This window comes from Dryobates pubescens, chromosome 15, assembly GCF_014839835.1.
Source record: "Dryobates pubescens isolate bDryPub1 chromosome 15, bDryPub1.pri, whole genome shotgun sequence".
NCBI classification, from domain to species: domain Eukaryota; kingdom Metazoa; phylum Chordata; class Aves; order Piciformes; family Picidae; genus Dryobates; species Dryobates pubescens.
Window position 1 is genome coordinate 15,161,806 of NC_071626.1, and position 14,666 is coordinate 15,176,471.

Sequence of the window (14,666 nt, forward strand, 5' to 3'; positions counted from 1 at the left end):
TTTTGCATGAATCAAATGTCTGGCATGGTATCCTTTGTTCAGATTGAAAACTCCGCTTTTATTTCTCTCCTAAGCCTTACCCTCCAATCCATATAGTACAAGTAGTAATAACTCATTACTTGATTATATACTTCTAGTGCAATGTGAGTTAAGATGCAGTTATGAACCTCTTGCTCTCCTGTTTAAACTCAAGCAGGTACTGTGAACCTGCAATGGCTATACTGTGACTTGGGTGTTAGAGAGGAACATACCGGCCTCTGTCTGCCAGGGCACAGTATATAGATGGTTACTGTAAGCGCCATTCAGTGTGGACTCTGATCACAAGCAACTGACCAGAGGCATCACACCCAAAGAAATAAAGGCACCACTGTAAAGGCAAAGTACAAATGGAGAAGAGAATTTTGCAGTAATCAGCAATATCCTGCCTTATGCCACACTTAACTCCCTCTTTTAATTCAAAATACACCCAAGCAACTGTCTTCCAGCTGCCAGTATTCAAAAAGCAACCATTAAGTTCCAAGGAGGGGATTTTAAATGTCTGCACTTAACTGTTTTATCTTGAATTATATTGTCTCCTGGAAAGATAAGTTTTAGTTAAATTGGTTCCAAACAAAACCAGCCTGCTGAACAAGCCTTCATATCCCAGGCTGTGGCCATTTGTTTGAACTATGTAGCCATTTATCAAGGATCTTCCACATGCAACAACAATCAAAGCAATGCCTCATAGAAAAGGAGTGCAGAAGGAAAGTTCTTTTGCAATTAATCAAACCAGGAAGAGTTGGGAGAGAGGTGTCTTTTTGTTCTGTTTTCTGTCTGGCACCTACTTGACTTCTGTAGCAGTCACCTGCCAAGAGAGGCTGGAAAGAAGCAAAATTACAAGGGAGAGCAAAATAGGCTACAGCCATCCAGCCGGGATGTAGCATGGATGCTGCTTTTACAGTTATCTGCTTTTTTTGATGCTTCTGCACTGACACCACTGCTAGCAAATGAAGCCCTGGTTTCTGGAAAGTGTAAGTTTAATAAATGACAAACACTAATTTCTGGAGGTTCTGCTCAGTGGGCTCTAGCAGACCTGATGTTCTGACAGCTTATGAACATAGTCCTCTGATGAGGGTGTTAAAAAACTTCTGACGGCAGAGGCTATAAAGTTTCAACGACAAAGGTTTGTTTCTACTTAGTTCAGCAAAACAACTACTGACATCAAACAGAAGAGAAAGTTATTAACAGCTGACCACAGCTAAACTATGTAGCAAACCTTCTAGAGAGAGGAAGGATTGCTAGAGACTAGTTTCAGTTCCTTTTTTGTCTTTTATATATCTGAGGTCAGTCACAGCAATACAGTGCCATCTATGCCTCCTCAGGAGTCTTCACTGCAGAGAGCATGTTAAAACTGAAGTGGAAGTTAGAAAAGAGTATGGAGATTGTAGGTCACTTTTATACTAGAACTGTCAATTGAGAAACAGTGCTTTCTTAAGGGAAAGAAACTGATCTTTCCATTAAATGATACTCTGCTCTGTTCTTTTCCTTTCTCCATTTCCCCCCCAGCCTTCTAAAGAGGATTACATTGCAGTTGTGAGCAAATGGCAATACAAGCAGCAGCAGCATGTTTTCTCCTGAACAAAAACATCCAAAGCTCTGAAAAAGCAGGCAGGGGAGCGACTGCTCAGAGACAGGCAGATCACAGGAATATAAAATGCTGAAGCTCATACCCATGAACTGTGCAATAAGCTCTTACGAGGCCCCTGATCCCACACCTCACTAAAGCCTCTGCATCCACAGCAAGCAAAACCTTTGCTGCAGATAGCCTTCAAGGAAAACCAGGATATGCCAGTCTTGACAATCCACAGAGGGGCTACTTGGAGAACTTGTCTTTACCTGTTTTTAAAAAGAATTAGCAGGTGAGACATTGGTGGCTCAGGCTGTGTCTCATCCTTTAAAATGCTACCACAAATGGATACGTCGGCTACAGTTTTCAACTGCAGAGGCTGCATGGGTGCTGGGAGTCTGTTGTGGTGAAAGCAGCAGCTAATTTAGCTATTGCCACAGTTCAGGAAGAACAGTTAGCTTAAAGCTGATGACGGATTTGGTGCAAAACAGCATGTCCCACCTAGAACCCACAGTACCATTCTTGGATTTTGCATGGCAAAGGGATTACTCTTTACTGGGAAAACCTTGCTGGAGGGAACCACTGGGTCTGCATGAAATGAATCCTATTCTTCCCACAGTACAAGAGTAAGAAAACACTGTTCCCATCTAGTCCTACAGCTTCACTACCCAGGAGGGAAAAAAAAAAGAAAGGCTTGCTGTTAGACATTGCTTCTAGCAGCTGTGCCAGTTAACACCAAACTCCAAGGGAACCTCCTGCAAACTGTGAAGCTCTGCAGCTGAAAGGTCACATACTGCTCTGTCTCACACTGAAAGCCAAGGATAGTGGCAGGCAGTGCTGAAGGCTGCTTGACAAAAGGAGGATCAGCAGACAGTGTTAAAGCAAAGGAGTGACAAGTACCATCTGCTACAAACAAAGGGCTAGTGACATTAGTTAAAACGTATATGAGTTCAACTCAGTTTGGCCCTGCACCATCTGAGCTGAGGCTGGAGAACATTCTGACTGCAAGGTGGCTCAGTGGTGTTGGTCCCTCTTAAATGGGAGACCATCTCTTGCTGGTTTGAAGATTTTAAACCAAAGCAGCAGGTATGATCCAACTAAAAACCAGAGGAAGTGGTAGGAGGGATCAAGCAGAGATGGTGCTCTTCTCCAGCTATGAGACAGGTAGGTACAGTCTTTACCAGTTTATACCTCCTCAAATGTTGGAAGTGAAACCACGCAGCTCATGTAAGCAAAGTGGCATGATCCTGTAGTGCCTCCTTATCCCAAACATGTTTCTGCCATTGATGAGGAAGGGTGGCTTTATTCCAACTCAGTTGAGTGAAGGGTTTTTAAAGAAGTCCTGTTCTTTTATGACTGCTTCAAGTGTTCCCACCAATAAACATGGTAGGACAGATATTTTATGAGCCTGGGCCACTAACAGCCTGTGCTGAAGCTCTCTGCAGTCCCCAGGTGGAAGAGGATGATGTTGGGAGGGTTTTCCAATCAAGTCTTGAGAGCTCAGCTACAGCATTTCACATTGGTCCCCATCAGACAAAGTGCTTTCCTGAAGTCTTCAGCCCTCAGGCATCCAGGCTAGGCCAAAACCTAGCTGTCACTGCCAACAGTGAGGATTGGTGCAAAAGTGCCACTGGTCCTATCTAAATATCAAAAACAACCCCAACAAACCCACAACTGAACAAGAAAGACTGAAAAAAAGAAAACAACCCTGGAGCAAGTCCTCATTGGGAAGCTAAGGGGACGAAAATAAAATCACATTCTATTGTAAAATTATAAATACTCTCCCTATAAAGCTATTAAATAAAACAAGATCTGTCCAGTGGCTGTGGTGAGTTCCAGTGATCCTCCTAAGCAGTGTCTGGTAGTCTTTAAAAAGTGGTCTTTGCTCCTCATCTCTCTTGTCCTTGGTTTAAGTGCAGCAGGGGTTGTCAATGACTAGCATAACATCAATTCCATATACTTCCAGCAGGTCCATAAGGAAACTTCTATCCCCTTGGGGATCCAGGCCCATGCCTCGTGCATGGTCAGCTGTCAGTGTCTTGTCCTGGCTAGCTGACACCTCCATCAGTGTCTGAAAGATGCGGTTGTTCTGCTCCATGAAAAACCTGTAGGGTAAAGTCAGCTGAGATGATGGCATTGGACCCCCCAAAAGACAGCAACTGGACCCCCCCCCAAACAGCAGAGCCCCTGACATACATTAAGCCTTTTTAATCATGGATCCCACCTTCTTGGGTGGCACTGTAATAGTTTTCCATCCACCCTACAGAAGACCCAGAATAAACAAGGAAGAAGGAGTAACAGCAGTGCTTCTGTGAGGCCAATTTACAGCAAGCGTTTCACTCTCCAGAGGCAAGCCACTTTATCAACTTGTGTATTTTGTGGTAACCAAGCAGGTACAGCAGACCTATAGCTCCCATAAAGCAAAGGAGGAAACAGTGTTGTAAGCCACTGGGTAAATAAATTCTCCACTGCTGGCGCAGAATGCAGCAGTGTGAGCTGCTTCTTACCTACTGTTTTCTTAGGAACATGCAAGCTGTTTGGAAAGAGTGCTGGCTACATCTGTGCAGCTCAACAATCGGAGCTCTGCCCCAACAGCCCTTGAGTTTTATCCCATTACTTCTCACCTGCTATGGACTGTGAATAGCAACAGGCAGTGAAGGGCCTGAGAGGTGCTAGAGGTGTGGTTTTCATCTAACTCCATACTTCACCCTCTACACCCTGTTCTGCTTCCTCTGTTTGCCAAGTACAAAGCTAGCCACATCAATGGGCCAATCCTTCACATGCAAGTCTTATCTCCCTGAGCATGGTACAATGCCTGCTTCCTGCAGACATTGTCCTTTACAGAGCCAAATGTTCTGGCATGAAAAGTCCTGTAGTGTTTGTGTTTTCAGAAATGGGAGGGGATTCTTGCATTTTCAATTGTGTTTTTCAAATGCCCTTCTCTGTCTCAGCACATAAGAGGGCTGTATATGGTTTCTGAAATTGAAAGGAAGATGATCTGAAGAGGAAGAACCAGTTTGGTTCTTGGATCCCTAGAGCAAGAGAGATGACTATGGAATTATGTTAACCATGATGTTTCATAATATGCCAAACCAGTGCAACGTGAAATCAGTGAAAAAGCCACCCTAAACCTAACAGTGACCAAATAAGAATTAGAGGTAGCCACTCACAAGATGAAGAGGTCCTCTTCACAGGAGCTACAATCCTCACCCACTTCTTGAGAATACATTAACATCTGCCTGAGAGAAAGGAGATATTAATTGCACATACCTACAGCAAACCTGAAAGCATTTGAGAAGACAAGGATTACAACTAAAAATTTCTCATCTGTTCTTGGAAACTAATCAGGCTAGCACTGCTGCCCCAGTATCTGAGGCAACAGGGTAGTCTTTATAAAGCACTGGACTAGAAAGCAGGCTGGTTTCAGTTCCCTGCTGATCAGTGGTGAACCAATGGTGAGTCATAACCTCTGATTCTCTTCCTGCCTTCTCTGCTCCTTCAGCTCACTGGCAGAGTGACTGCATGTGTGCAGAGTGCCCAGGGGCTCTCACATCAGTCAGCTACTGCAGAACCAGACTCACAAAGAGATGAGCTGAAGCAGTGGGAAACTTTGAAAATACTGACAAGAAGGAAACTACAAAGGAGCAGTGTGCTCTCTCTCCCACATCACCCTGCTCTCCTGTCAGGACCAGGACCCCTCAGATGCCTGTTACCTCTGGTCATTGAGCCGCCGGTACTTTTCCTTGTCAGCACTGTTAATCTTCAGGAGTGGCTGCAGATGCTCATGATGTGTCTTCACATTCTGGTTGTCCACATAGACATCATAGAGATCCCGTTTCTCCTCAAAGATCTTTTCTGTTGTACCTGCCAACACCAGAGATTTTCAGAGCAGCATGTTGCTTTCCCTGCTTTTGTAGTTAATCATTCCATACATGTCCCATTTCTCATCCGTTTTATTTCAGCCTGGTGTTTCAATACATTTTGCAGCCTGGTTAAAAATGTCACATCCATCATACTTACAGGCCACATATGATACTTCAGTTTCCAGCATTTCTATGTCTGCCACATTCACATAGAAGAATGGTTTGGACTCTGGGACAGTTCCTCCAAGACCAGGCAGAGAAACGTTGGCAAGGCAACAGCAGCAATACACTGTAGACAAGACAAGGACATCTTCAGATGCTTTCAGTATCCCCTCGAGGGCATTCTGGACTTCAAAGATCCCATTATCCTACACACTTCTTTGAAATCATTGGTGAGAGTTTTGAGACCCAAACTTCTCAAATGGAGACATGCTGTTTTGGATAGCACATAAATCAGTTCTATAGGAATCCCATGTCTTGATTCCACAACCTGATTCAGCACTCTTACTGTCCTGTGCTGAAAGGAACTGTCTTTAACAGTGCCAGGTTATCTCCTTACCCAAAATGCCTGAAGAAAGGCATTTTGTAGGAGATGCGTGAATGCAGGCCAAGCGGCATCTTCACAAGCAGTGATCTCAAAGGATTCTGAACACCTGCCTGATGTCTGTCCCCTCAGTACCCACAGCACAGGATGGAAGAGCTCTGTAGTGTCCCTGGAAACATACCTCTATAGCAGACAACTCCAACTGGGGGTGGTGAAAATATCAATATGCGCTTGCGCAGCAGGGCAAACTTCCAGAGGACAAGGATCTGCTCACCGAAAAACTTGATGAACTGAGACATGCAGCCAGCAGGGTGTGTGATCTGCAGGTGGAAGGAAGGGGAAGAAAATGGCTCAGAGGTGAAACAGGGACACATGCACAGATGCTAGGTCTAAATGTGGGAGCAAGACCAGCACAGAGCAATGACGGAACTGCAGCTTTTAACAGTCTAAGTAACAAAATCTTATCTAAAGCAGTCTCCAAAGCACTGGAGTGACTGCTTATATAAAGAAGTCTGAGCAGCACGGAGCAGCAGCACACTGTCCACTCCTACAAGCCTCAGAGCACCTCCCTTACCTTCATTTCTGGGTACATGTATCTGTGGATGGATGGCAGCCAGTGGACAGGTTGCTGAGAGGCAGGAGTGCCCTTGCTGTCAGGGAGAACTCCTTTCTTGTCATCATAGAATGCCTCTAGATGGGAGTAGTGCCCTGGCATCTCCAGCTGGTGTCTGGAAGAGAAAGGACTCTACTTATTTAGAGCCTTGCCCCAAGCCAGTTAGCAAAGGAGTCCTGGATGCCTCAGCTGCACAGACTTATCCATGAGAGCAGCTGAAACACCAGGAATAACACCAGCTTTCAGTACAGCCACAGAATGGGCAGGACTGAAGCAGATAGTGAGCTGATGTATGTGTAGTACAGATCCTGCTTGAAATATGTTTAGGTAGGGACAGCTTTCCCTCCTGCCATCACCATTTTCATTGCCAGGTCCACTCAACACAGCTGAAGCACACACCTAGCCTTTTGTAAGCCCTTAGTAAAACGGTTTTCAGAAGGAGTAAAGGGGAACTTCTTGTTCTCTCAACTCTCCCTTTGACACGGTTGCACAAAGTAAGTAGGGTTTGGATAGCATTTGACTAACCTGTTAGCAGTGTACAGACTGCTGCTATTCAGTTCCTTGTCTCTTTCCCATTGTGATCCCCTAAGTCTTTTCTGGAGGAGCAGTCATTTAAAGAAATCACAACTAAGCGTTATAGTCAGTTTCTCCCTGTGCCTAAAACTGCTCTCTGCTGAGGCTACCTGACCTCTCCCAGGCAGGGGGTGGCCACTCCCATTCCCAAGGGAACTTACCTGACCTGGTTCTCCAGGAAGTGCATGTACCTATACAGCAGGGTGTAGGAAGGGGAGAGAATCCCCACAGACTTCATGCGAGCCCCACGCTCTAGCTCGCTCTCCACAGGCATGTTGGCGAAGCAGGCCAGGCCGAAGCACAGCCCTTTTCGGAAGTAGCTGGGGACAAACGTACGACAGAAAGCTTCGTGTTAAACGATGGAAGGGGGAGAAAGGAAGGTGACTGACCACTGAAAATACTGATTTGGGAACACAGCTCTTTCTTTAGGGAACCCCCCTGAAATCCCATGCTGCTGTCTACAGGGCTCAGGGCAGGCCTTGGGTGTCCTAGCCCTTTCAGGAACAGAACACAACATTTAAGGGATGAACACCCAGTGCCCCTGTCACTGAAGCCTCCACCAGCCATATTAGAGACTGGTAAGGAACACAGGGAAAAAACTTGGGGGGAGGACTAACAGAAGACCCAAGTCAAGGGTCTTCCAGAAAGAATAGCCTGCAGTGCATGAAGTAGTGAGTATAGTCTATCTACCTAGTCATGTTTTGGGTGCCAACATTTCAAAGCATACTCTGAGTGCAATGGTTCAGGTCACATACCTTTGAGAAAGTAACTTATTTCTAAGCAAAAGGTACTGTGACACTAATTCGTTGCAAAACATTGTTGCATTGTAACAGTGGGTTGATGAAAGCATGGGAATGCTGAAAGTTCCTAGCTTGTCCTTCCACTGAAGGAAGGAGCTAGCAATGAAGAAGGTGAGCAATAACTATTTATCAGAACAAAGAATCCCACAGGATGGGCGGAATTAAGAACCTTTTTCTAAGTCCAGTTCCTGCAAAATCATTCCCATTTCAGTTCTGCCATTCTTTCCTCTTCACCCTAGGATTCTGCTGACAGTTCCAGTTGTGGCAGTGCATTAGGACTTCCCAATGCACATTAAAATGTGCACACCACTGAGAAAGGTGGCCTTTCCTGTTCACCAGCTGACCTCCACAGCCAAAGCTATCATACAACAGATCCCTGCAGCTAACTGGTATGTGATAGGATGTTGAGAGTATCTGAAGACCATCTTTGCCTCAGGTAGATACAGTTTAGCAGCATGCTTATGATAGGTTTTTTTCTTGCCTGTTTTGAAGGGATGGTGTTGTACAGCTAAGAGAAAAAAGAATTAACATAGCTCAGACATACTCACATGAAATCTGACTGGATTTTGTGGGACCCACTTGCCATGGATTTGAATTCCACGCCTTCCAAATCAATATCTTGGGGTAAACACCACTCCACCATGTTGCCTGCAAAGAAGCAAATTTGTTTGGGTAAACTTGCACACAGGTACTTATTTCTAAAGGGCAAACACCATCAACAGTAACTTGGTGCTTTTACATCACTGGGATGCCAGGAACAGTGCACTAACACAACTCATGAACGCCTAAATTGTCACAGACAGTAGCTGACATACCACACTTTACACAGCTCTTGAAGGCATTACTTGTTGAAGCACAACACCCAGGTATTGCAGGATTTCTGGAGCTGTTTCTGGAGCTTTTGCTTTCTGGGGGTTTATCCTTTATGCAGTTAATCAGAGCAGCTACAATTTTACCAGAGAGCGGATGAGCTGTGGTATTAATACTGCTCCATTAAGGCTGACAACATGAGTATCTGACATAGAAAGATCTCAAGTATAGACTGCTGCTCTTTAGGATGAGTTTATCTAATAGCTCATACCACCATGTTTGGGAGGGTTGGTCAAACAGGAACCCCTAAGCCAGCATCTCTATCACATGTAGTTTAGGCTAGGAGGAGTTAGCTAAAGCTTTATACAGAGGCTGAGGTGATCCAAGTAGCGCATCACATTTGTGAATGCTAGAATAACCAAAGGAGAAAGTACACAAATTACAATGTGGATAGAGATTAGCAAACACCTGTTACCTGCCAGCTCAGGCAGAAAGCATGCAGTTGTTCAGTGAAAAAGGCCACCTGAGAAGCCAGATCTTGGAACAGATGGTATCAGAGAAGTCACAAAAGTCCCTAAAGGTAGTGAAGTCCTGCCCTGCTGCTGGCAAGTTTACCATAGACAAAAATGAGATTTCTCAGGCTTTCCCATACCAGCATTTCAGAGTCTAACTTGCTCACCTGGACACTCCCACTGCACCACGATGAGCTCCAGGTTTACTCGTTCAGTTCCCATTCTCTGTCAGCCAGCCCATTGCGACAGCATTTGAAGTAATGCAGTTTCATTTTAACAACAAAGCAAGCAAACAGTCTTCAGCACAATGCAGACAATGCTTTCTTCTGGTACTGCCCTTTGGGGCAAGCATCCCAGCTGTGCTTACACAGTGTACATTTGGAAGGGCCTTAAACTTAGCTGAGACTTCTAGAGATGTTTAAATGTGAAGCCTCATTTCTGAAGACTGTCTTGTGTCATTACTCATACCGCACAAGTAGATGCATGCACTCTCACGCAGGAATTGGGCTTAGCTGCTGACATTTAAATAGGCTATTTTTCTTCTCACATAGATACTATATTCAGCAGACCTCCCCCAACCCTGCCTGGCAAGGACTTCAAAAAACCACAGTGCGAGGCACGGCAACAGGAGAAGTTTTGCATCCAAGTAGCCACTTCTAGACCACAAGTGGAGCTCTCCCACTGAGGCGGAGTGGCTGGGAGCAGCAGCAGCCTCGTGACCCCAGCGCAGCTCTGTGCACTCACACGCGAAACCACAGAGCTCTGCTGTGAGCGTCTCTGCCTCAGAAGCGTGTGAAAGGCTGGCAGAGAAAGCCGGTGACATCATGCCAGCCTGCGCAGTCCCCTGTAGGGTTTGCATATTATATATAGATGTTGGCCTTTGTTGTTTTGCGTGTCTGTGTGTGTGTGCTTTGCTTTTTAAAGGCACAAGACCCTTCCTTAAAGGGTGTGGAAGACAACACTTATGACTTGTCTCTCGACCACAAAATTGTGATTAGGGCCAGATCTGCTTTCAAGCCTTTCCTTGCAGAGAATCACTTACTGGTCATTATCTACAGATCAACATGCAGGAGTGCCACTGAGCAAAGGAAACTGACTTTGTTTAGTCCCAAACCCTACTGCGAGGTGTAATATCCGCTATGGAGGTGTTGAAGGGGACATGGCCCAAACAATGTTCTCCAGCAATAAGGAAAAGACATCTTGAAACAGAGCCTTAATCTGCTTGTAACCACAAAACCAACTCACCTCTCAAGCAGCTATTTAGTTTTTTTTTATGGGATCTGTGACAAGCAACTCACACCTGGGCTCCTGGCCGCTCCTCACGCCACCCTGCCCTATGAACGTGCAGCGACGTGGCAGTCGGAGAACAAACGCAGAGATAAAAGAGTAAATTAAGGAAGTTGTTCTGCTGGAACAGTAAAGCAAACAAAGGATAGACTGCACCCAGATGCAACAGCGACTGCCAGCCTGCCCGAAAAAGCAGAGGAGGGAGGAGGGATCAGTGTAGAAAAACAGGAAGCATTGCCCTTTCCCTGTGCAGAAAGCATCTCTCGCGTGCATGGCAAACTTTCCAAGTGAGAGTCACCCCTGTTGAAGCAGGCAAGTGGTTTTGCTCAGAGACAGCTCTGGACATCACTCAGGAGCTATCACCCAGCTCCAGACCAGGTCAGAACCAGCACTCTCAGCTTCTGGTGTGCAGAGTTAAGGGTCTTCCTCTTTTTTCTCTCCCCTGGGTTTTCACATCCTTACAGAAATGACAATGGCACTCGCATTTGGTGATCATCACCGGCCCTCCTCCTCACCACTAGATGTTTCCCAAAATCTTTGAAGTCCCCAGCAGTGCAATGCTACCACGTTGTGCCAAGACACAGTAAGCACAAAGTGTGACCTGGCTGTCACACTGTCTCCATTTCCTGCATGGAAGAAACACTGAAGAGTAAAACACAGTATTTGCATGTTCACTGCTGCAAAACCAATTGCTGCCTTCTCTTCCCTGCTCATCTCCCTCTATCAGTCGCATCGTCCTTTAAAGTAACAGATTGTGTGAGACCTCCACAGGCTCGATTATCATCACCTCCATCACAGAACTGAGGTTCAGCCACTTTTCAACTATTCTGATCTGGCAGAGTTGATGTTGCCATAGATTTGCTTCATCTTTACCTCCCTTCCAAAGAAAAAATTATTGTTGGTTTGCCATTTGCTTTATCCAAGACAAGTATGAGCCTCAGAAAGAACCCATACTTGAACATAATGCCAAGCCCCACTTAACAGATGCCCAAGATAGTGTTGGATCTTCTGTACCTATCTGCCCAGAGGGAGCATCCACACTAGGGAATTCAGCAGCCCCATCAAATCCCCTTGTGACCGTGCTCTTTAAGGGGCAGTATTTGCACAGAGCTGGTGCTCACACTTTTTGAAGTGTCAGTGCATTCCCAACTCATTACTCCTTGAAGAAGGGGACTGTTAAAGGGCAGGGAACAACAAAGAGATGGCATGGCTGCCTCCCACTCCGCACTGAATTTACAGTTCACTTTCTGCATTAGTGCAAGAACCATCTTTCTAGTGGCAGTGAAAGAGCTCCTTCTCACACGTCACATTTGGTTCACCATGCTGGAGGTGAGGACAGCACCAATTATTTAGAAGCTGCCTGTGGCTCTTATGTTCAGCCATTCATGCAAGCACCAACAGTACTAGGGATGCTGGAACCACAACAGTGGCCTGGCAACCCCATAACCAAACTTTATGAACTCATAGTACGAAACTGCTGGATATACAGCGCTGTTCTGCTTCAAGCCCTAACAAATTTAGGAAGAAAGCTGTTACATTCTTTATTAGAGTAGTAACCACTTCATCCTTCTACAATAAAGCATCTCTCACCCTGCCATAACTAACCTTCCAGCCACCATCAGAAATTCTGCCTTTCACATGCCTGAGCAAGCTTCCAGAGGAGGTCTGCTGTGCTTTTATTAGGCAGGATCTCCTTTAAGTCACACACAAGGACCACATACCCTGATGAAGGTTACAGAAGTCCATCATGCCATTTGATGTGACTGACCCAGGAATTCCCATATCCCGCTTCTGACCCCAGCAAGTTCACACCACTGTGGCTTCGAGATCTTTTTTTCCAAGTCTGTGCCCTCCACTGTGATACCTGTGAAGCTGACATTTGGTGATGTGTTTTTCACAGTCCTATCGTGCTCCTTACATTCAGCATACAAGATGAGTAGCAACAGGAGGCTGAATCTTCCTCCTGACAGACTACTCAACAGCTGATGTCACCCAGCATTAACTGCACATCAGATGTGAGAAGAGCTTGTTTCCCAAATTTCCCTGGACTTCATTCAAAGCAACAGCTGGTTCAAACTCCTGAGAAAGCTCATCTTTCTATCAACCAAGAAAATTCACCACTTTGTAGAAGGCATATGCTCTCAGATTGAAAGACAACCTGCTGGTGCTGCAGTCACCTGGACTGTTCTATGTTTTGGATACTTATTAGAAAACACCTCCCCTTTAATCATTGGAAAGATGATATCCAATCTCATTTCAGATGAAAAAGCTTCTGGCCTCTAGACTGAACACACCTTTATCTGGTGCAGTGTTAAACAGGTAACCTCTGGAAAGCCCTTTGGTGTTTCAGGACATAGCAGCCATGCTGCTTGGCAGTGTGCACTTCTGACAGCACATCACACTTGGGGCTCTGTTCTCTTCACTACTTCCTTGGGATTTTCAATTCAAAAACAGGATCCAGTCTTTGCTGTCAGGGCCCTCTTGTGAGCATGATGTGCCCCTTCCCCTGAAGAACTCCACCATGCTTTAAAGATCTCTTTCCTGTCTCTCCTACTTTTGCTATGGATTTACTAAGAAACTGTCTTGTTGACAAAGAGGAGCTGACTCCCCAGTCTGGATGCAAATGAGCTCCTGCATCTCCAAACCTGCTTCCTCAACTTTCTGATTGTACCAAGACTTTCAGTTATGCCCCACTCTTGCCTTTGCACCTCGGGTAGGTGTCAGGCAGTCAAGAGACCCAATGATTAGAAAGGACATCAGACCTGTGTTAAATTCAAGGCAAGTGCTAACTTCCTCTTTGTGTCACAGTGTCCTGTTTGATGGCCACCACTAGAGCATGGAGACAAAGAAAGTCAAGATGTTTTCAGAAATGCTGATTTACAGACTTGAAGTGAATAACCTGTCAGTAAAATGTGATGGAACAGCTTGACAGTGCCAAAGGAGATGGAATACGGCAGTGAAAGGTGGAAAACACATTGCCTTGCCCTCTCCTCTGCCCTCCTGGATTGCAGCACTCCACTTAAAAGTCTCAGAGATCCCACAAGAGGCCAGCCTCTAAACACATGGGTCGCCAAGAAATACATAGCCAAGATGCAACTGCTGCTGGTGGGGATGATGCCCTATGTGCCTGCCATGTTAGCCATCCATCGCCTATACCTATAGGCAGGTCTATGCCACATGATGGAGGCAGAAGGATGCTACAACAGGTTGGTGCCACCCCAGGCAGTGTTTGGCAGAGGCTCTGTCCCAGGTCTGGACACGCTGCGAAGTGCAGCGGGTGCCGCAGCGGCAGCCCCAGAATCCCTGCAGCGTGTCCCGCTCTAGAGTTGCGCTACGCTCGGTCCTGCCCACACCGCTGTTCTCGGAGCAGCACCTTGCTCCCGTCAGAAGTTCTCGGCGGGATGACGATCCGACGCAACCCGTCTTATACTCTCGTTTACGGCAAGCCCCCGCGATGCCCGCGGCCCTCGGTCCACTGGGGAACGGCGCTCCTCTGGAGGCCGGCCGAAGCAAGGGGGACCGGCGGCCGTGTCGCGAAGCAGCGGTCTCCCGTGGGGGTCGCGGGCAGCCCGGCTCCCGCAGGCCGCTCTTGGCTGGAGTCCGGCGACGCTGGCCTCGAACGCGGCAGGGGGACCAGTCCCCGCGGGAAGCGGCATGCAAGCCGCGGGAACCCCGCGGGATTCGGCGCCTGGCCCCGGCCCGCATCCATCTTACGCCAGCGGCAAGGGGAGTCCCAGGCCCGGCCACCCAGGCCCCTTCTCGCCCGCCCCTGGCGCCTCTCACCCGTGCGGGGGTCGAAGGTGACCACGAAGACGGCCACGATCTGGTCCTCCTCCGCCTCTGCCCGCGGCGGGCCCGCTGCCTGCGCCGGTTCCGCGCCACTCCAAGAAGCCGCGCTCCAGCCGCCGCCGAGCCGCCGCCCGCCGCCGCTGCCCGCCTCAGCCGCGGTCGGCGGCGCCGATACGGCGGGGCCCTCGGCCCAGAACAGCAGTGGCGCTTCGTCTGCGCGCTCCACCATGGCCGCTGTCCGCCGTCTGCACGGCGCCGAGCTGAGCCGA

The 14,666-nt window shown here is 47.2% G+C and overlaps 1 protein-coding gene across 2 annotated transcripts; it reads right to left on the bottom strand.

The window, feature by feature from the left end:
• Nucleotides 1-2: 2 nt before the first annotated feature.
• DENND11 (DENN domain containing 11) lies at nucleotides 3-14,666 on the bottom strand. Of its 2 annotated transcripts, none has more exons than XM_054168134.1 (9): nucleotides 14,392-14,666; nucleotides 8,548-8,647; nucleotides 7,361-7,519; nucleotides 6,588-6,741; nucleotides 6,195-6,333; nucleotides 5,627-5,758; nucleotides 5,320-5,470; nucleotides 4,777-4,845; nucleotides 3-3,711 (listed from the first exon to the last, which is right to left on the bottom strand). In XM_054168134.1, exons 1-9 carry the CDS (start codon nucleotides 14,624-14,626, stop codon nucleotides 3,516-3,518), a joined length of 1,335 nt encoding a protein of 444 aa, XP_054024109.1. In that variant the 5' UTR covers nucleotides 14,627-14,666; the 3' UTR covers nucleotides 3-3,515. The 2 variants fall into 2 exon arrangements, 1 of the variants encoding a protein (XP_054024109.1); XR_008462620.1 differs by having other exon boundaries at nucleotides 3,693-3,711; nucleotides 4,777-4,841.

Coding starts and splice junctions, on each gene's coding strand:
- DENND11 (XM_054168134.1), bottom strand. CDS start 14,626: ATGGTGGAGCGCGCAGACGAAGCGCCACTGCTGTTCTGGGCCGAGGGC. Junction 8,648..14,391: donor CACCTTCGACCCCCGCACGG/GTGAGAGGCGCC, acceptor GCTTCTTTGCAG/GCAACATGGTGGAGTGGTGT. Junction 7,520..8,547: donor AAAATCCAGTCAGATTTCAT/GTGAGTATGTCT, acceptor GTTTGTCCCCAG/CTACTTCCGAAAAGGGCTGT.